The 23,069-nt window shown below is 33.2% G+C and overlaps 1 protein-coding gene across 1 annotated transcript; it reads left to right on the top strand.

Moving 5' to 3' along the window:
• Positions 1-260: 260 nt before the first annotated feature.
• LOC128950346 (elongator complex protein 3-like) lies at positions 261-22,286 on the top strand (the record flags this gene model as incomplete). The annotated part of the gene is made up of 5 exons (XM_054295228.1): positions 261-331; positions 4,159-4,222; positions 6,102-6,170; positions 13,702-13,856; positions 22,073-22,286. Coding segments are annotated over 5 exons (573 nt in total), but the record flags the coding sequence as incomplete, so codon positions are not given.
• Between the last annotated feature and the right edge of the window lie 783 nt (positions 22,287-23,069).

Here is a 23,069-nt window from a genome sequence, read left to right as displayed (position 1 = left end):
AAAACAACCCCCAGAAACCCCCAGCACCCCCAAACTTGCAGGGATTTGTGGAATTTTGTGAATTTTGGGGTAAATTCTGCAATTTCCCTGCAGATTGCAGCGGTGGCCGTGATGTGCAAACCCCACCGGTGCCCCCACCTTAAATTAACCCACATCAATTTTACCCCAAAACAGCCCCCAGAAACCCCCAGCACCCCCAAACTTGCAGGGATTTGTGGGATTCTGTGAATTTTGGGGTAAATTCTGTAATTTCCCGGCAGATCGCCGTGGTGGCCGTGATGTGCAAACCCCACCGGTGCCCCCACATCAACTTCACAGGGAACATCTGTGTGTGAGTACTGGGGGAAAATCAGATTTACCAGATATCCATGGCTGTAAAATCAAAATTTTATTGGTGAAAATTACAAATGGGATGGTGGGACTGCTGGGAGTGGGATTTTTGTATTTTCTGAGCTGTTTTATTTTCCAGCTTCTGCCTCATCCCGTGGTTGTGGCAATGGGAAGGTGCCCTCAGCTCATTCCAGGGAACACATAGAGAATTCCATGTTTTATTACAATTTATTTTAAATTTAATGTTTTATTACAATTTATTTTAAATTTAATGTTTTATTACAACTTAATTTTAAAGTTTTTTTATAATTATACAAAGCCAAAGCACATTGCCAGCAGTTCTGTCCAGTGGCAGTGGGAAGGTGCCCTCAGCTCACACCCCAGGGAACACGCAGATAATTCCATGTTTTATTACAATTTAATTTCAATTCCATGTTTTATTACAATTTAATTTCAATTTCATGTTTTAATACAACTTATTTAAAAGTTTTTTTATAATTATGCAAAGCTAAAGGATATTGACAGCAGTTCTGTCCAGTGGCAGTGGGAAGGTGCCCTCAGCTCACACCCCAGGCAGCACACAGAGAATTTCATGTTTTATTACAATTTAATTTCAATTTTATGTTTTATTCCAACTTAATTTAAATTTAATACTTCATTACAACTTAATTTAAAAGTTTTTTTGACCAATCACACAAAGCAAAAGCGCATTGACAGTACTTCCATCCATTGTTTTAGCTTTGGTTGGAACAATGAATTATTTTGCTTATTTTGAATCCAACACCTGCTTGCCTCACGTCCCAGGCAGCGGACAAAAGAATTAATGTTACAACCTAATTTAAAAGTTTTTTTACAATTTCACAAAGCAAAAGCACATTGGCAGTAATTCCATTCAACCACTACAAGCACAGGTACCTATGGTTAAAACAATTAATTTATTTTTTGCTTATTTCAAATCCAATTCCTGCTTGTGAGCCTTCAAACACCGTGCACAGAGCTCCAGGATAAACCTTAAAATTTTCTAATTTCTCACGGGATAAACTTTTCTCCGGGAGTTATTCCAGACCAACATTTAGGTTGTTGTTCTCTTTGTTGTTACTTTTCCACATTTTCCATCGTTTTTGTGCTGATTTATCCCGTGGCCCTGCTCAGCTCCGATCCCAGCTCTGCTGTCTCTGAGCTGCCCTTGCAGCTTTCCCAAAATTCCCTGTTTTTATGGATTCCCACAAGGGATTCCCAGAGGAATTCCCAGTCCCTGTGGAAGTGGCACTTGGGGACAGGGATCTGGAATTCCCTGGCAGGTGGGATTGGGATTGATCCCAAATTGATCCACGTTGGATTTTGGGAACAATTCCTGCCCCATTCCCAGAGGAATTCCAGATCCCTGGGGAAATCCCACTCAGGGACAGGGATCTGGGATTCCCTGGCAGGAGGGATTGGGATTGATCCCAGGAATTGGCCTCAAGTTGTTCCAGGGAACTTCAGGTTGGATTTTGGGAACAATTCCTGCCCCATTCCCAGAGGAATTCCCAGTCCCTGTGGAAATCCCACCTGGGGACAGGGATCTGGAATTCCCTGGCAGGAGGGATTGGGATTGATCCCAGGAATTGGCCTCAAGTTGTTCCAGGGAACTTCAGGTTGGATTTTGGGAACAATTCTTGTCCAGGGAGGTTTGGAATCACCATTCCCAGAGGAATTCCCAGTCCCTGTGGAAGTGGCACTTGGGGACACGGATCTGGAATTCCTGACAGGAGGGGTTGGGATTGATCCCAAATTGTTCCAGGGTGGATTTTGGGAACAATTCCCTCCCAGTCCCTGTGGAAGTGGCACTTGGGGACACGGATCTGGGATTCCCTGACAGGAGGGATTGGGATTTCTCCCAGGGAGCAGCCAGAAGTTGTTCCAGGGAACTTCAGGCTGGATTTTGGGAACAATTCCTGCCCAGGGAGGTTTGCAATCCCCATTCCCAGAGGAATTCCCAATCCCCATGGAAATCCCACCTGGGGACATGGATCTGGAATTCCTGACAGGAGGGGTCGGGATTGATCCCAAATGGTTCCAGGTTGGATTTTGGGAACAATTCCTGCCCGGAAAGGCTTTTCCAGGGATTTTTGGAATCCCCATTCCTGAGGAATTCCCAGTCCCCATGGAAGTGACACCTGGGGGACACGGATCTGGAATTCCCTGACAGGAGGAATTCGGATTTCTCCCAATTTGTTCCAAGTTGGATTTTGGGAACAATTTCTGTCCCATTCTTGAGGAATCCCATATCCCCATGGAAGCGGCACTTGGGGACAGGCATCTGGAATTCCCTGGCACATGGGATTGGGATTTCTCCCAGATTGATCCAGGTTGGATTTTGGGAACAATTCCTGCCCAGGGAGGTTTGGAATCCCCATTCCTGAGGAATTCCCAGTCCCTGTGGAAGTGACACTTGGGGACACGGATTCAGAATTCCCTGATAGGAAAGAACTGGGAATTCACCCCAATTGTCCCAGGGAAATTCAGGTTGGATTTTGGGAACAATTCCTTCCCCACTCCCAGCAGAATTCCCAATCCCCATGGATTTGTGTCTTGGGGACACGGATCTGGGATTCCCTGATAGGAGGAATTGGGATTTCTCCCAGTTTGTTCCGGGTTGGATTTTGGGAACAATTCCCGCCCCACTCCTGAGGAATTCCCAATCCCCGTGGAAGTGACACCTGGGGGACACGGATCTGGAATTCCCTGACAGGAGGGGTCGGGATTGATCCCAAATTGTTCCAGGGTGGATTTTGGGAACAATTCCCGCCCCATTCCCAGAGGAATTCCCAAATTCCTGTGGAAATCCCACCTGGGGACGCGGATCTGGAATTCCCTGACAGGAGGAACTGGGATTGCTCCCAGATTGTCCCAGGTTGGATTTTGGGAACAATTCCTGCCCAGGGATTTTTGGAATCCCCATTCCTGAGGAATTCCCAATCCCCATGGAAGAATTATTATTAGTATCATCATTATTACTATTATTATTATTATTATTATTATTATTATTATTATTATTATTTTGTTATTGCTATTGCTATTGTTATTGTTACTATTACTATTACTATTACTATTACTATTGCTATTGCTATTGCTATTATTACTATTACTATTGCTATTATTACTATTATTACTATACATTATACATTATACATTATACATTAATAAATATTATTATTATTGTTACTGCTATTATTGTTGTTATTGTTATTATTACTATTGCTATCACTATTACTATCACTATTACTACTATTACTACCATCACTATTGCTATTACTATTATTACCATTAATACTATTAATACTATTATTACTATACATTATACATTATACATTATACATTAATAAATATTATTATTATTATTACTGTTATTATTGTTGTTATTGTTATTATTACTAATACTATTACTATTACTATTACTACCATCACTATCGCTATTACTATTATTACTATTATTACTATTATTACTATACATTATACATTATATATTATACAATAATAGATATTATTATTAATATTATAACTATTAATATTAATATTATTATCATTCTTTTTCTTCTTCTTCTTCCTCCTCCTCCTCCTCCCTGATTTTAATCAGAATTTTGGATTTTCCTTCCCCAGAGTCTCCCTGCGTTGTTTCAGGTCCCATTCAAATGAATTCCAATTAATTTAATTAATTAATTAATTAAAATCCCAGGTCCCGTTCCCATTCAAATGAATTCCAATGAATTAAATTTCATATAAATATCACGGGAATTATCAGAATTTTGAGTTTAGTTTGGATTTTTTTCTGTTTTTATTTTGCAGGTACTGCCCGGGGGGCCCTGACTCGGATTTCGAATATTCCACCCAGTCCTACACGGGATACGAGGTTCTGCTGCTGGATTTGATTGATTTTTCAATTTTTAATTCAATTATTTTTTAATTTTTAATTCAATAATTCTTTAATTTTTATTTTTCATTAATTTTTAATTATTCCAACGTTTTTGAGCCTGGCTTTGGCTTAGGCTGGGCTTTGTTTCTGCAGGGATAAAGCAGAAAATAAATGAAAAAATCCAAATAAACTTTGGTAAACGCAGAAATCCAAATAAAAAATAAACACAGAAATCCAAGTAAACTTTGAGAAACACAAAAATCAAAACAAAATAAATTTAAAAAATCAAAATAAACTTTGATAAACACAAAAATCAAAATAAAAAATAAACACAGAAATCCAAATAAACTTTGAGAAACACAAAAATCAAAACAAAATAAATTAAAAAAATCCAAATAAACTTTGATAAACACAAAAATCCAAATAAAAAATAAACACAATAATCAAAGTAAACACCATAATCAAAAGAAACTTTGGTAAACACAAAAATCAAAACAAAAAATAAATTAAGGAATCCAGATAAACTTTGGTAAACGCAGAAATCAAAATAAATAAACAGGAAAACCAAACCAAAAAATAAACACAAAAATCAAAATGAACTTTGATAAACACAAAAATCAAAATCAATTTTGATAAACAAAAAAGTCAAAATAAAAATATTCATTCAATTATTTTTTAATTTTTAATTCAATGATTCTCTAATTTTTATTTTTCATTAATTTTTAATTATTCCAACGTTTTTGAGCCTGGCTTTGGCTTAGGCTGGGCTTTGTTTCTGCAGGGATAAAGCAGAAAATAAATGAAAAAATCCAAATAAACTTTGGTAAACGCAGAAATCCAAATAAAAAATAAACACAGAAATCCAAGTAAACTTTGAGAAACACAAAAATCAAAACAAAATAAATTAAAAAAATCAAAATAAACTTTGATAAACACAAAAATCAAAATAAAAAATAAACACAGAAATCCAAGTAAACTTTGAGAAACACAAAAATCAAAACAAAAAATTAAAAAAATCAAAAGAAACTTTGATAAACACAAAAATCCAAATAAAAAATAAACACAGAAATCCAGATAAACTTTGAGAAACACAAAAATCAAAACAAAATAAATTAAAAAAATCCAAATAAACTTTGATAAACACAAAAATCCAAATAAAAAATAAACACAATAATCAAAGTAAACACCATCATCAAAAGAAACTTTGGTAAACACAAAAATCAAAACAAAAAATAAATTAAGGAATCCAGATAAACTTTGATAAACGCAGAAATCAAAATAAATAAACAGAAAAACCAAAACAAAAAATAAACACAAAAATCAAAATGAACTTTGATAAACACAAAAATCAAAATCAATTTTGATAAACAAAAAAGTCAAAATAAAAATATTCATTCAATTATTTTTTAATTTTTAATTCAATGATTCTTTAATTTTTATTTTTCATTAATTTTTAATTATTCCAACGTGTTTGAGCCTGGCTTTGGCTTAGGCTGGGCTTTGTTTCTGCAGGGATAAAGCAGAAAATAAATGAAAAAATCCAAATCAACTTTGATAAAAAAATCAAAATAAACTTTCACAAACACAAAAACCAAAACAAAAATAAATTTAAAAATCCAAATCAACTAGGATAAACACAAAAATCCAACTAAAAAATAAACACAGAAATCAAAATAAACTTTGATAAACACAAAAAATAAACACAAAAATCCAAATAAAAAATAAACACAAAAGTCAAAAATTTTCCAGATTTTTGCTTTGTGGGTTTGGAATCTTTGGGTCCGTGGGGATTTCAAATTTTCAACATTTTGGGGTTTTTTAATTCCATTTTTTAAGGAAAAAAAAGATTTGAAATTGAATTTTTTTGTTTTTTCAGCCGACGTCGATGAGGGCGATCCGGGCTCGGTACGATCCCTTCCTGCAGGCGCGGCACCGGCTGGAGCAGGTGAAATTAATTCATTTAATTACATTTAATTCAAATTAATTCATTTAAATTCCATTTAATTCTATTTTATTCCATTTTATTCCATTTTATTCCATTTTATTCAAATTGAGATTAAAGCCATGATCCCTTCCTGCAGGCGCGGCACCGGCTGGAGCAGGTGAAGTTCATTCATTTATTGCATTTAATTCAAATTAATTCCATTTAATTCCTTTTTATTCCTTTTTATTCCATTTTATTCAAATTGAGATTAAGGCTCCGACCCCTTCCTGCAGGCGCGGCACCGGCTGGAGCAGGTGAAATTAATTCATTTAATTACATTTAATTCAAATTAATTCCATTTAATTCCTTTTTATTCCATTTTATTCCTTTTTGTTTCATTTTATTCCATTTTATTCCATTTTATTCCATTTTATTCCATTTTATTCAAATTGTGATTAAGGCTCCGACCCCTTCCTGCAGGTGCGGCACCGGCTGGAGCAGGTGAATCTAATTAATTTGATTTAATTTAATTCAATTTAATTCATTTTAATTCCATTTTATTCCTTTTTATTCCTTTTTATTCCATTTTATTCCATTTTATTCAAATTGAGATTAAGGCTCCGACCCCTTCCTGCAGGCGCGGCACCGGCTGGAACAGATGAAATTAATTCATTTATTACATTTAATTCAAATTAATTCAATTTAATTCCTTTTTATTCCTTTTTATTCCATTTTATTCCTTTTTATTCCATTTTATTCCATTTAATTAAAATTGAGATTAAAGCTCCGACTCCTTCCTGCAGGCGCGGCACCGGCTGGAGCAGGTGAATTTATTTTATTTTATTTTATTTTATTTTATTTTATTTTATTTTATTCCATTTAATTCCATTTAATTCCATTTTATTCCATTTTATTCAAATTGAGATTAAAGCCATGATCCCTTCCTGCAGGCGCGGCACCGGCTGGAGCAGGTGAAGTTCATTCATTTATTGCATTTAATTCAAATTAATTCCATTTTATTCCATTTTATTCCATTTTATTCCATTTTATTCCTTTTTATTCCATTTTATTCAAATTGAGATTAAAGCCACGACCCCTTCCTGCAGGCGCGGCACCGGCTGGAGCAGGTGAAATTAATTAATTTATTACATTTAATTCAAATTAATTCAATTTAATTCCATTTTATTCCTTTTTATTCCATTTTATTCCATTTTATTCCTTTTTATTAAAATTGAGATTAAGGCTCCGACCCCGTCCTGCAGGCGCGGCACCGGCTGGAGCAGGTGAAATTAATTAATTTATTGCATTTAATTCAAATTAATTCAATTTAATTCCTTTTTATTCCATTTTATTCCATTTTATTCCATTTAATTAAAATTGAGATAAAAGCTCCGACCCCTTCCTGCAGGCTCGGCACCGGCTGGAACAGGTGAATCTAATTCAATTTAATTCAATTTAATTCAATTTAATTCCATTTAATTCCATTTTATTCCATTTTATTCAAATTTATATCCAAAAAATCAAATTGCTTTCAGTTTTTTACACTGTTGGGCTGCAGAAATTCAAAATTTAAAAAATCAAAAATTAAAAATTAAAAAATTAAAATCCAAAAATAAAAATTAAAAATTAAAAATTAAAAATTTAAACATTAAAATTATAAAAATTAAAAAAATTAAAAATTAAAAATTAAAATAGAAATTTTTAGAGTCAAATCAGAGCAGGCACAGGGTGGAGCAGGTGAATTTAATTAATTTTATTCCATTTTATTCCATTTTATTAAATTTTAGATAAAAAATCAAATTATTTTCATTTTCTACACTGTTGGGCTGCACAAATTCAAAATTTAAAAATTAAAAAGTAAATTTTAAAAATTTAAAAATTAAAAATTTAAAATAATTAAAAGTTGAAAATTAAAAGTTCAAATATTAAAAAAATTAAAAATTAAAATTTAAAATTTGAAATAGAAATTTTTAGAGTCAAATCTGAGCAGGCACAGGGTGCAGCAGGTAAATTTTATTCAATTTTAGATTAAAAAATCAAATTATTTCCATATTTTGCACTTAAGGGCTGCAGAAATTCAAAATGAAAAAATTAAAAATAACATTTGAAAATTAAAAAATTAAAACATTAAAAATCAAATTTGAACTTTTGAGTGGAGCAGGTGAATTTTATTCAGTTTTATTCCATTTCAGATCAAAAAAATAAAATTATTTCCAGTTTTTACGCTTGTGGGCTGCAGAAATTCAAAATCAAAATTAAAATTGAGATTTCTAGACCAGGCCCAGAGTGGAGCAGCTAAATTTTATTAAATTTTATTCAGTTTTAAATGCAAAAAAAAAAAGAAATCGAATTATTTCCATTCTTTGCACTTATGGGCTGTAGAAACTAAAAATTAAAAAGTTAAAATTAAAAATTAAAATTGAAATTTCTAGAGTTAAATCAGGGCAGGCACAGGGTGGAGCAGGTAAATTTAATTGAATTTAATTGAATTTTATTAAATTGAATTAAATTTTGTTCAATTTTAGATCAAAAAATAAAATTATTTCCATTTTTAAACTGACAGGCTGCAGAAATTCAAAATTAAAAAATTAAAAACTAAAAATTGAAAATAAAAAAATTGAAAACTAAAAATTAAGAATGAAAATTTAAAATTTAAAAATTTAAAAATTTAGAATTTAAATTGAAATTTCTAGAGTTAAATCAGGGCAGGCACAGGGTGGAGCAGGTGAATTTTATCAAATTTAATTAAAATTTAGATCCAAAAAATCAAATTATTTCCATTTTTTGCACTTATGGGTGGCAGAAATTCAAAATAAAAATTAAAACTAAAAATTAAAAATTAAAAATTTGAAAATTAAAAATTAAAAATGAAAATTAAAAAATTAAAAATAAAAATGTTTAGAGTTAAATCAGACCAGGCACAGAGTGGAGCAGGTCAATTTTATTCCATTTGAAATGTAAAAAAAAATCAAATTATTTCCATTTTTTGCACTTATGGGCTGCAGAAACTCAAAATTTAAAAATTCAAAATTAAAACTTAAAACTTAAAAATTAAAATTTAAACATTAAACATTTAAAAATTTAAAATTAAAATTAAAATTGAAATTTCTAGAGTTAAATCAGAGCAGGCCCAGGGTGGAGCAGGTGAATTTTATTCGATTTTATTAAATTTTATATCAAAAAAATCAAATTGATTTCTTTTTTTTTCACTGTTGGGCTGCACAAATTCAAAATTCAAAAATAAAAAATCGAAAATTAAAAAACAAAAATCCAAAAATTAAAATTCCAAAAAAAATTCAAAAATTAAAATTTAAAAATTTAAACATTAAAAGTATAAAAATGAAAAAAATTAAAAATTAAAAAATAAGAAATTAAAATAGAAATTTTTAGAGTCAAATCAAAGGGTGGATGGGAGCGGTCATTTCAATTTTCCTCTAATAATTTGAATTTTTTTGTGATTTTTTAAATTTTTCGTGTAATAATTTGAATTTTCCCGTAATAATTTTACTTTTTTTGTAATAATTTTAATTTAATTTAATTTTATTTTATTTTATTTCCATGTTTAGCGGCAGCAGCCGGGGCACAGCGTGGACAAAGTTGAATTTATCGTGATGGGGGCGATAATTTGAATTTTTCCTGCGATAATTTGAATTTTTTGTGTAATATTTTGAATTTTCCTGTAATAATTTGAATTTTTTTGAATAATTTTTATTTTATTTTAATTTATTTTATTTCATTCCCAGCTGCAGCAGCCGGGGCACAGCGTGGACAAGGGGGAGTCCATCGTGATGGGAGCAATAATTTGAATTTTCCTGCGATAATTTGAATTTTTCCTGCGATAATTTCAATTTTTTTGTGATTTTTTTCATTTTTCTTGTAATAATTTGAATTTTTTTGGTAATAATTTTTATTTTTTTGTAATAAATTTAATTTTTAGCTGCAGCAGCCGGGGCACAGCATGGACAAGGGGGAGTTCATTGTGATGGGAGCAATAATTTGAATTTTCCTGTGATAATTTCAATTTTTCCTGTAACAATTTGAATTTTTTTGTGTTTTTTTTCATTTTTCCTGTAATAATTTATATTTAATTTAATTTTATTTATTTTTCAGCTGCAGCAGCCGGGGCACAGCGTGGACAAGGGGGAGTCCATTGTCATGGGAGCGAGAATTTGAATTTTCCTGTGGTTTTTTTCAATTTTTCCTGTAACAATTTGAATTTTTTTGTGGTTTTTTTCATTTTTCCTGTAATAATTTAAATTTTATTTTATTTTATTTAATTTTTAGCTGCAGCAGCCGGGGCACAGCGTGGACAAGGGGGAGTTCATTGTGATGGGAGCAATAATTTGAATTTTCCTGTGATAATTTGAATTTTTCCTGTAACAATTTCAATTTTTTTGTGGTTTTTTTCATTTTTCTTGTAACAATTTGAATTTTTTTGGTAATAATTTTTATTTTTTTGTAATAAATTTAATTTTTAGCTGCAGCAGCCGGGGCACAGCGTGGACAAGGGGGAGTCCATTGTCATGGGAGCGAGAATTTGAATTTTCCTGTGGTTTTTTTCATTTTTCCTGTAACAATTTGAATTTTTTTGTGATTTTTTTCATTTTTCCTGTAATAATTTAAATTTTATTTTATTTTATTTCATTCCCAGCTGCAGCAGCCGGGGCACAGCGTGGACAAGGGGGAGTCCATCGTGATGGGAGCAATAATTTGAATTTTTCCTGCGATAATTTCAATTTTTCCTGTAACAATTTGAATTTTTTTGTGATTTTTTTCATTTTTCTTGTAATAATTTGAATTTTTTTGGTAATAATTTTTATTTTTTTGTAATAAATTTAAATTTTAGCTGCAGCAGCCGGGGCACAGCGTGGACAAGGGGGAGTCCATCGTGATGGGAGCAATAATTTGAATTTTTCCTGCGATAATTTCAATTTTTCCTGTAACAATTTGAATTTTTTTGTGATTTTTTTCATTTTTCCTGTAATAATTTATATTTAATTTAATTTTATTTATTTTTTAGCTGCAGCAGCCGGGGCACAGCGTGGACAAGGTGGAGTCCATCGTGATGGGAGCAATAATTTGAATTTTCCTGTGATTTTTTTCATTTTTCCTGTAACAACTTGAATTTTTTTGTGGTTTTTTTCATTTTTCCTGTAATAATTTACATTTAATTTAATTTTATTTTGTTTTCTGCTGCAGCAGCCGGGGCACAGCGTGGACAAGGGGGAGTCCATCGTGATGGGAGCAATAATTTGAATTTTTCCTGCGATAATTTCAATTTTTCCTGTAATAATTTGAATTTTTTTGTGATTTTTTTCATTTTTCTTGTAATAATTTGAATTTTTTTGGTAATAATTTTTATTTTTTTGTAATAAATTTAATTTTTAGCTGCAGCAGCCGGGGCACAGCGTGGACAAGGTGGAGTCCATTGTCATGGGAGTGAGAATTTGAATTTTCCTGTGATTTTTTTCATTTTTCCTGGAACAATTTGAATTTTTTTGTGGTTTTTTTCATTTTTCCTGTAATAATTTACATTTTATTTTATTTTATTTCATTCCCAGCTGCAGCAGCCGGGGCACAGTGTGGACAAGGGGGAGTCCATCGTGATGGGAGCAATAATTTGAATTTTCCTGCGATAATTTCAATTTTTCCTGTAACAATTTGAATTTTTTTGTGGTTTTTTTCATTTTTCCTGTAATAATTTATATTTAATTTAATTTTATTTATTTTTTAGCTGCAGCAGCCGGGGCACAGCGTGGACAAGGTGGAGTCCATTGTCATGGGAGCAATAATTTGAATTTTCCTGCGATAATTTCAATTTTTCCTGTAACAATTTGAATTTTTTTGTGATTTTTTTTCATTTTTCTTGTAATAATTTGAATTTTTTTGGAAATAATTTTTATTTTTTTGTAATAAATTTAAGTTTTAGCTGCAGCAGCCGGGGCACAGCGTGGACAAGGGGGAGTCCATCGTGATGGGAGCAATAATTTGAATTTTTCCTGCGATAATTTGAATTTTTCCTGTAACAACTTGAATTTTTTTGTGTTTTTTTTCATTTTTCCTGTAATAATTTATATTTAATTTAATTTTATTTATTTTTTAGCTGCAGCAGCTGGGGCACAGCGTGGACAAGGTGGAGTCCATTGTCATGGGAGCAATAATTTGAATTTTTCCTGCGATAATTTCAATTTTTCCTGTAACAATTTGAATTTTTTTGTGGTTTTTTTCATTTTTCCTGTAATAATTTAAATTTAATTTAATTTTATTTATTTTTCAGCTGCAGCAGCTGGGGCACAGCGTGGACAAGGGGGAGTCCATCGTGATGGGAGCAATAATTTGAATTTTTCCTGCGATAATTTCAATTTTTCCTGTAACAATTTGAATTTTTTTGTGATTTTTTTCATTTTTCCTGTAATAATTTATATTTAATTTAATTTTATTTATTTTTTAGCTGCAGCAGCCGGGGCACAGCGTGGACAAGGAGGAGTCCATCGTGATGGGAGCAATAATTTGAATTTTCCTGTGGTTTTTTTCATTTTTCCTGTAACAATTTGAATTTTTTTGTGGTTTTTTTCATTTTTCCTGTAATAATTTATATTTAATTTAATTTTATTTATTTTTCAGCTGCAGCAGCCGGGGCACAGCGTGGACAAGGGGGAGTTCATTGTGATGGGAGCAATAATTTGAATTTTCCTGTGATAATTTGAATTTTTCCTGTAACAATTTCAATTTTTTTGTGATTTTTTTCATTTTTCTTGTAACAATTTGAATTTTTTTGGTAATAATTTTTATTTTTTTGTAATAAATTTAATTTTTAGCTGCAGCAGCCGGGGCACAGCGTGGACAAGGGGGAGTCCATTGTCATGGGAGCGAGAATTTGAATTTTCCTGTGATTTTTTTCATTTTTCCTGTAACAATTTGAATTTTTTTGTGGTTTTTTTCATTTTTCCTGTAATAATTTAAATTTTATTTAATTTTATTTAATTTTTAGCTGCAGCAGCCGGGGCACAGCGTGGACAAGGGGGAGTCCATCATGATGGGAGCAATAATTTGAATTTTCCTGCGATAATTTGAATTTTTCCTGTAACAATTTGAATTTTTTTGTGGTTTTTTTCATTTTTCCTGTAATAATTTATATTTAATTTAATTTTATTTATTTTTCAGCTGCAGCAGCCGGGGCACAGCGTGGACAAGGGGGAGTTCATCGTGATGGGAGCAATAATTTGAATTTTTTTGTGATTTTTTTCATTTTTCCTGTAACAATTTGAATTTTTTTGTGGTTTTTTTCATTTTTCCTGTAATAATTTAAATTTAATTTAATTTTATTTAAGTTTTAGCTGCAGCAGCCGGGGCACAGCGTGGACAAGGGGGAGTCCATTGTCATGGGAGCGAGAATTTGAATTTTTCCTGCGATAATTTGAATTTTTCCTGTAACAATTTGAATTTTTTTGTGATTTTTTTCATTTTTCCTGTAACAACTTGAATTTTTTTGTGGTTTTTTTCATTTTTCCTGTAATAATTTATATTTAATTTAATTTTATTTATTTTTCAGCTGCAGCAGCTGGGGCACAGCGTGGACAAGGTTGAATTCATCGTGATGGGGGGAACGTTCATGGCCCTGCCCGAGGATTACCGCGATTTCTTCATCCGCAGCCTGCACGATGCTTTATCTGGGCACACCTCCCACAGCGTGGCTGAGGCTGTCAGGTGAGAAATTATTTATCATTTATAATCTTATTTATTTATTTATAGATATAGAATGTAAATTATTCGTGGAATTGTCCATGTAAATGGAATAAATGCATCAGGAACCTGCACCGTGCCCTGGGCACACCTCCAGTAATGTGGGACAGGCTGTCAGGTGAGAAACAATTCCAAATTTATATTATTTATTTAAAATAAAATGAGGAAAATCTGGTGGTTTTTTGAAAATTTTTGGTTTTATGAAAATTGGGTTTTTTTGAAAATCTTTGGGTTTTGTGCGTTGAGTATTCCAACAACGTGGCTGAGGCTGTCAGGCGAGCAAATATTTCTGTATTTATAAATGCACAATTATTTATTTTAAAATTATTTCTTTCTGTTTATAAATATACAATGTGAATTATTTATTTTAAAATTATTTATTTCTATGTTTATAAATTCGCAATGTAAATTATTTATGAAATTTTGCATTTCCACCTGCACCGTGCCCTGGGCACACCTCAAACAGCGTGGCTGAGGCTCTCAGGTGGGGAATATTTATCATTTAAATGATTTATTAAAAAAACATGAAGAAAATTGAGGTTTTTTTGGAAAATATTTGGGTTTTTGATAATTGGTTTTTTTGAAAATATTTGGTTTTTGTGCAATGAATATTCCAATAATGTGGTAGAGGCTGTCAGGTGAGGAAATATTTATATATTTGTAAATATAGAATTTCAATTATTTATTTAAAAATTATTTACTTCTATATTTATAAATATGCTATTTCAGTTACTTATTCAAGAATTTCTTTATTTCTGTATTTCTGAATACATAATGGAAATTATTCATGAAATTTTGCATTTCCACCTGCACCGTGCCCTGGGCACACCTCAAACAGCGTGGCTGAGGCTCTCAGGTGGGGAATATTTATCATTTAAATTATTTATTTAAAAAAAACATGAAGAAAATTGAGGTTTTTTTTGGAAATATTTGGGTTTTTGAAAATTGTTTTTTTTTTAAATATTTGGTTTTTGTGCAATGAATATTCCAATAATGTGGTAGAGGCTGTCAGGTGAGGAAACATTTATATATTTGTAAATATAGAATTTCAGTTATTTAGTAAAAAAATTATTTATTTCTGTATTTATAAGTGTACGATTGAAGCTAATTATTTTGAAGTTATTTAATTTTATATTTATGAATTTACAACCTAAATGATTTATGAAATTGTGCATTCACGCCTGCGCCGTGCCCTGGGCACACCTCCAGTGACGTGGCTGAGGCTCTCAGGTGAGGAATTAATTCCAAATTTATATTATTTATTCTTTTAAAATTAAAAAAAAATGAGGAAAATTGGTTTGGTGTGAAAATATTTGGGTTTTGTGCAATGAATATTCCAACAAAAGCTGTCAGGTGAGGAATTATTTGCAATTTCAATTATTTATTCTTTAAAAGCAATGAGGAAAATCCTTGTTTAATTTAATTTTTTTTATTTAATTTTTGTCCATTTAATTCACATAATTTAAATTTCCAATTTTAATTACTTATTTTCAAGGATAAATGAGGAAAATTGGGGTTTTTTTGAAAATATTCGGTTTTTGAGCACTGAATATTCCAACAACGTGGCTGAGGCTGTCAGGTGAACAAATATTTCTGTATTTATAAATACACAATTGAAATTATTTAGCAGAACAAATGCTTATTTCTATATTTATAAATACACAATTGAAATTATTTAGTAGAACAAATGCTTATTTCTATATTTATAAATACACAATTGAAATTATTTAGCAGAACAAATGCTTATTTCTATATTTATAAATACACAATTGAAATTATTTAGTAGAACAAATATTTATTTCTATGTTTATAAATATACAGTGCAAATTATTTATTTAAAAATGATTTATTTCTATATTTATAAATGTACAATTGAAGTTAATTATTTTAAGATTATTTGTTTGTATATTTATGAATTTACAAGGTAAATAATTTATGAAATTGTGCATTCACGCCTGCGCCTGCCCTGGGCACAGCTCCAGTGACGTGGCTGAGGCTCTCAGGTGAGGAATTATTCCAAATTTAAATGATTTCTTTTTTAAAAACAATGAGAAAAATCCAAATTTTTTGGAGAATTTCTGATTTTTGAGCACTGGCTATCCTAACAATGTGGCAGAACCTGTCAGGTGGAGAAATATTCCCAATTTAAATTATTTATTCTTCAAAAACAGTGAGGAAAAACAAACCCAAAAAAACCCCCAAAAAACCCCCCAAAAACCCCAACAAACTCAAAAAAACCCCAAAAAACCAAAAAAAAATCCCCAAAAAACCCCCAAAAATCTGATTTTAGACCGCTCACCTCTAAATAAAATTATTTAAAATCCATCATTTCCACCAGAAATTATTTTAAATCCAATTTTTTATATCCCAAAGCTGCGCCTTCATTCCGATTTTCCACTGGAGGGCGCCAAACCCTTTTATTTCCTTTATTTCTCTCTTTATTTCCTTTATTTATTTCTTTTTTCTTTTATTTATTTCTTCATTTCTTTTATTTATTTCTTTATTTCCTTTATTTTTTCTTTTTTTCTTTATTTATTTCTTTATTTCCTTTATTTATTACTTTATTTCCTTTATTTATTTCTTGATTTTCTTTATTTATTTCTTTATTTCCTTTATTTATTTCTTTATTTCCTTTATTTATTTCTTGATTTTCTTTATTTATTTCTTTATTTCCTTTATTTATTTCTTGATTTTCTTTATTTATTTCTTTATTTCCTTCATTTCTTTCTTTATTTCATTTTTTCTTTTTTTCCTTTATTTATTTCTTTATTTCATTTCCTTTATTTATTTCTTTGTTCCTTTATTTCTTTCTTTATTTCCTTTATTTTTTCTTTTTTCCTTTATTTATTTCTTTATTTCCTTTATTTATTTCTTTTATTCTTTTATTTATTTCTTTTTTCTTTTATTTCCTTCTTCATTTCTTTTATTTATTTCTTTTTTTCTTTTTCTCCTTTATTTATTTCTTTATTTCCTTTATTTATTTCTTCATTTTCTTTATTTATTTCTTTATTTCCTTCATTTCTTTCTTTGTTCCTTTATTTCTTTCTTTATTTCCTTTCTTTATTTCTTTATTTCCTTTATTTATTTCTTTTATTCCTTTATTTATTTCTTTTTTCTTTTATTTATTTCTTCATTTCTTTTATTTATTTCTTTATTTCCTTTATTTTTTCTTTTTTTCTTTATTTATTTCTTTATTTCCTTCATTTCTTTCTTTATTTCCTTTATTTTTTCTTTTTTCTTTCTTTATTTCTTTATTTCCTTTATTTATTTCTTCATTTCCTTTATTTATTTCTTTTTTCTTTTATTTCCTTCTTCATTTCTTTTATTTATTTCTTTTTTTTCTTTATTTTTTCTTTTTCTCCTTTATTTATATCTTTATTTCCTTTATTTATTTCTTCATTTTCTTTATTTATTTCTTTATTTCCTTCATTTCTTTCTTTGTTCCTTTATTTCTTTCTTTATTTCCTTTATTTTTTCTTTTTTTCCTTTATTTATTTCTTTATTTCCTTTATTTATTTCTTCATTTCCTTTATTTATTTCTTTTATTCCTTTATTTATTTCTTTTTTTATTTCCTTCTTCATTTCTTTTATTTATTATTTTTTTCTTTATTTTTTCTTTTTTTCCTTTATTTCTTTATTTCCTTTATTTATTTCTTCATTTCCTTTATTTGTTTCTTTTTTCCTTTATTTCCTTTCTTTATTTCTTTTTTTTCCTCCCACTTTTTCTTGCTCAAAAACCCAGCAAAACTCCCCTGCTGCCCTTTGCCAGTGGGATTTGATCGAAATAAAATAAAAAATAAATTGTAAAAGACTTTGTGAAGGACGCGGCTCCTCAGGGAGCTCCATTCACATCCTTGCAGTGATTCATGCTGTGGCAAATCCAGATTTTATTTTATTTTTTATTTCTTTTCTTTTCTTTTCTTTTCTTTTTTTTATTTCATTTCATTTCATTTCATTTCATTTTATTTTATTTTTTTCCCTGCTGTTGCAGGTGTCTTTATTGAGCCTCAAATCATTTTTCAAGCTGCTGGGCAGATAAGAAAGGGGAAAAAAAAAATGAATTTTTAAATTTTAAAGGCAAAGTGACACCAGGAGAGGGTGGCAAAAATCACTGGGGGTTCCTCAGCAGATAAATATCAAAATTTCTGTTTTTAACATCAAAATCAAGGTTGATATTTTTATTATAAGGTTTATATTTTTAACATAGAAATAAAGGTTTTTATTTTCAACATCAGGTTTATATTTTTAACATTAAAATCAAGGTTTATATTTTTAATATAAGGTTTATATTTTTAATATAAAAATCAAGGTTTATATTTTTAACATGAAAATCAAGGTTTATATTTTTAGCATAAAGTTTATATTTTTAATATAAAAATCAAGGTTTATATTTTTAACATAAGGTTTATATTTTTAATATAAAAATCAAGGTTTATCTTTTTAATATAAGGTTTATATTCTAAACATGAAAATCAAGGTATATATTTTTAATGTAAGGTTTATATTTTTAACATGAAAATCAAGGTTTATATTGTTAACATAAGATTTATATTTTTAATATAAAAATCAAGGTTTATCTTTTTAATATAAGGTTTATATTTTTAACATGAAAATCAAGGTTTATATTGTTAACATAAGATTTATGTTTTTAACATCAAAATCAATGTTTATATTTCTAACACAAGGTTTATATTTTTAACATCAAAATCAAGGTTTGCATTTTTAACATAAGCTTTATATTTTAACATCAAAATCGATGTTTATATTTTTAACACGAGGTTTATATTTTTAACAGAAGCTTTATATTTTTAACACGAAAATCAAGGTTTATATTTTGTTAAAAACGTATTTTTAATATAAAAACCGCTCTGTGGGAGGTGCTGGAGTCGCATTGGGAGGGGCCCGAGCTTTTGGTGGGATTGATTTCTGTTTGTGAAATCTGATTTCTGTTTGTGAAATCTGATTTCTGTTTGTGAAATCTGATTTCTGTTTGTGGCCGGGATTCAGCTCCTTCAGGGGAAAAAATCCACTAAATCCCAGATGAAAGTGGATTTTTTATAGTTTAAAAATTGTGGAGTTGTGGGATGGTCAGATCTCCTGGACAGGGAGATTTTTCCTTGGAAATTTGGATTTTTGGCACCACTGTCAGAACTGAGGAGCTCTGAGGGCTTTTCCCTGTTGGGATCTCAGTGGGATCTGGAGGATTCATTTCTTGGGCAAATCTTTATTTAAATTGAGATTTTGTGCAGGGATTCCTTCATTGGGAAAGGAGCTTCAGAATCTCAGAATCCTGGCACAGTTTGGGTTGGAATCTCAGAATCCTGGCACAGTTTGGGTTGGAATCTCAGAATCCTGGCATGATTTGGGTTGGAATCTCAGAATCCTGGCACAGTTTGGGTTGGAATCTCAGAATTCTGCTGTGGTTTGGGTTGGAATCTCAGAATTCCTTCATGGTTTGGGTTGGAATCTCAGAATTCTGATGTAGTTTGGGTTGGAATCTCAGAATCCTGGCAGGGTTTGGGTTGGAATCTCAGAATCCTGGCACAGTTTGGGTTGGAATCTCAGAATTCTGCTGTGGTTTGGGTTGGAATCTCAGAATTCCTTCATGGTTTGGGTTGGAATCTCAGAATCCTGGCATGATTTGGGTTGGAATCTCAGAATTCTGGTGTGGTTTGGGTTGGAATCTCAGAATTCCTTAATGGTTTGGGTTGGAATGTCAGAATTCTGATGTAGTTTGGGTTGGAATCTCAGAATCCTGGTTTGGGTTGGAATCTCAGAATTCTGATGTAGTTTGGGTTGGAATCTCAGAATCCTGGCATGATTTGGGTTGGAATCTCAGAATCCTGGCACAGTTTGGGTTGGAATCTCAGAATTCTGCTGTGGTTTGGGTTGGAATCTCAGAATTCCTTCATGGTTTGGGTTGGAATCTCAGAATCCTGGCACGGTTTGGGTTGGAATCTCAGAATTCCTTCATGGTTTGGGTTGGAATCTCAGAATCCTGGCACGGTTTGGGTTGGAATCTCAGAATTCCTTCATGGTTTGGGTTGGAATCTCAGAATTCTGATGTAGTTTGGGTTGGAATCTCAGAATCCTGGTTTGGGTTGGAATCTCAGAATCCTGGCAGGGTTTGGGTTGGAATCTCAGAATCCTGGCACGGTTTGGGTTGGAATCTCAGAATTCTGGTGTGGTTTGGGTTGGAATCTCAGAATCCTGGCACGGTTTGGGTTGGAATCTCAGAATTCTGGTGTGGTTTGGGTTGGAATCTCAGAATTCTGATGTAGTTTGGGTTGGAATCTCAGAATCCTGGCAGGGTTTGGGTTGGAATCTCAGAATCCTGGCAGGGTTTGGGTTGGAATCTCAGAATTCTGGTGTGGTTTGGGTTGGAATCTCAGAATTCTGATGTAGTTTGGGTTGGAATCTCAGAATCCTGGCACGGTTTGGGTTGGAATCTCAGAATCCTGGCATGATTTGGGTTGGAATCTCAGAATTCCTTCATGGTTTGGGTTGGAATCTCAGAATTCTGATGTAGTTTGGGTTGGAATCTCAGAATCCTGGTTTGGGTTGGAATCTCAGAATCCTGGCAGGGTTTGGGTTGGAATCTCAGAATCCTGGCACAGTTTGGGTTGGAATCTCAGAATTCTGCTGTGGTTTGGGTTGGAATCTCAGAATTCCTTCATGGTTTGGGTTGGAATCTCAGAATCCTGGCACGGTTTGGGTTGGAATCTCAGAATTCTGCTGTAGTTTGGGTTGGAATCTCAGAATCCTGGCACTGTTTGGGTTGGAATCTCAGAATTCTGGTGTGGTTTGGGTTGGAATCTCAGAATTCTGATGTAGTTTGGGTTGGAATCTCAGAATCCTGGTTTGGGTTGGAATCTCAGAATCCTGGCACGGTTTGGGTTGGAATCTCAGAATTCTGATGTAGTTTGGGTTGGAATCTCAGAATCCTGGCACAGTTTGGGTTGGAATCTCAGAATTCTGATGTAGTTTGGGTTGGAATCTCAGAATCCTGGTTTGGGTTGGAATCTCAGAATCCTGGCAGGGTTTGGGTTGGAATCTCAGAATCCTGGCACAGTTTGGGTTGGAATCTCAGAATTCTGCTGTGGTTTGGGTTGGAATCTCAGAATTCCTTCATGGTTTGGGTTGGAATCTCAGAATCCTGGCACGGTTTGGGTTGGAATCTCAGAATTCTGCTGTAGTTTGGGTTGGAATCTCAGAATCCTGGCACTGTTTGGGTTGGAATCTCAGAATTCTGGTGTGGTTTGGGTTGGAATCTCAGAATTCTGATGTAGTTTGGGTTGGAATCTCAGAATCCTGGTTTGGGTTGGAATCTCAGAATCCTGGCACGGTTTGGGTTGGAATCTCAGAATTCTGATGTAGTTTGGGTTGGAATCTCAGAATCCTGGCACAGTTTGGGTTGGAATCTCAGAATTCTGATGTAGTTTGGGTTTGGAATCTCAGAATCCTGATGTGGTTTGGGTTGGAATCTCAGAATCCTGGCACGGTTTGGGTTGGAATCTCAGAATCCTGATGTAGTTTGGGTTGGAATCTCAGAATCCTGATGTAGTTTGGGTTGGAAATGACCTCAACTCATCCCTTTCACACACAGGGACACTTCCACTCTCCTATCTTTCTCCAAATCCCAATTTTCTCCCTTTTTTCCCAATAATTTCTGCTTTTTTCCCCATCCCCCTGCTCTGCTGTCACGCTGACACACCGACCTGAGGGACCATCACTCTGCCAACGTCATTTCCAATTTTCATTTTGTGCTGCTTCATCTCCATCAGCCCTCTGGGGTGCCAGCCGATCTGATAAAAATGATCCTTTCCCTCCCTGGGACAGGGTAAAGAAATCCCTGAATCTCCCGAAATTCTGCTTTTCTTACAGATAAGTGTGTGAACTCACCGAGTGAAAGTTTGGTTTTTACAAAGATAAACAGGGAAACTTCCAGAGCGGAGGAAAAAAATGAATTCCCTGGGTTTTAATATTTCTGCAGCGCCTCCCTTTTGGGGGAATAAACAGGAATTCAGACAGAAGTCTTTGCTCGAGGTGGTTGGGTTTGCTTGAGAAATAACTCGGCCGAGGAGTGGGTGAAGAATTGCAGAGCCAGGGGCGATCTTTGTTTCTGAGAGTTGTGAGAAGTTTTCATTTTTCTCACTCCAGAATTTCTGGGTGCCTGTCAGGCCGGGCTGCGGGCTCGCTGATAAGCTTCCCTTCCTTAGGAGCAGCTTTGCAATTATTAACATTATTCAGGATTTCACAATCTCCCACAAAGATCGCCGCTGGATGGATTTTTTTGCTTGTCCCTCACGCCTTCCCCTCACGGCCCCGAGCGCGGGGCTGATGGCGGCGCCTTTTGCTCTTTGCGAGGACAATGAGGGCAGGGGGAAGGTGTAAAATTGCGGCTTTTTTTTGCTCTTTGAGGACAATGAGGGCAGGGGGAAGGTGTAAAATGATGTAAAACGCTCATGCAGATGAGAATTCCTGATGCAGATGAGAATTCATTGCCGCTCCCGTCTCTCACCTGACCCGTGAGTCATGAGGGGAGCGGGGCCCGCTGAGCGCCGCCGCCGCCACCGTGAGTCACCACCGAGGCGGGAGCGGACTCCTAATGAGGGAAAAAGGGATGGGGAAAGGATGGGAAATGTGGGATTGCAGCTCCTGAACCTCCTGGGAGTGCAGGCACAGAAATCTGGGATTGTGCAGCCCTGAGCCAGGCTGGGGACAGGCAGGAAAATCTGGGATTGTGCAGGCCTGAACCTCCTGAACCGGGATGGGGGAAAGACAGGAAAATGTGGGATTGTGCAGCCCTGAACAACCCTGGGGGAAAAGCAGGAAAATCTGGGATTGTGCAGTCCTGAACCACCCTGGAGGAAAAGCAGGAAAATCTGGGATTGTGCAGCCCTGAACCTCCTGAACTGGGCTGGGGGAAAGACAGGAAAATCTGGGATTGTGCAGACCTGAACAACCCCGGGGGAAAGGCACGAAAATCTGGGAGTGCAGCCCTGAACCTTCTGAGCTGGGATGGGGAGAAGGCTGGAAAATCTGGGATTGTGCAGGAGCTGGAATTCCAGCCTGGGGGAAAAGCAGGAAAATCTGCGATTGTGCGGCCCTGAACAACCCTGGGTGAAAAGCAGGAAAATGTGGGATTGTGCAGCCCTGAACCTCCTGGGATTGCAG

This window comes from Melozone crissalis, unplaced genomic scaffold (genome assembly GCF_028551555.1).
Source record: "Melozone crissalis strain CALT ecotype California unplaced genomic scaffold, PUWL_Pcris_2 ptg000538l_1, whole genome shotgun sequence".
NCBI classification, from domain to species: Eukaryota; Metazoa; Chordata; class Aves; order Passeriformes; family Passerellidae; genus Melozone; species Melozone crissalis.
This window is presented reverse-complemented; position numbering and strand designations above follow the sequence as displayed.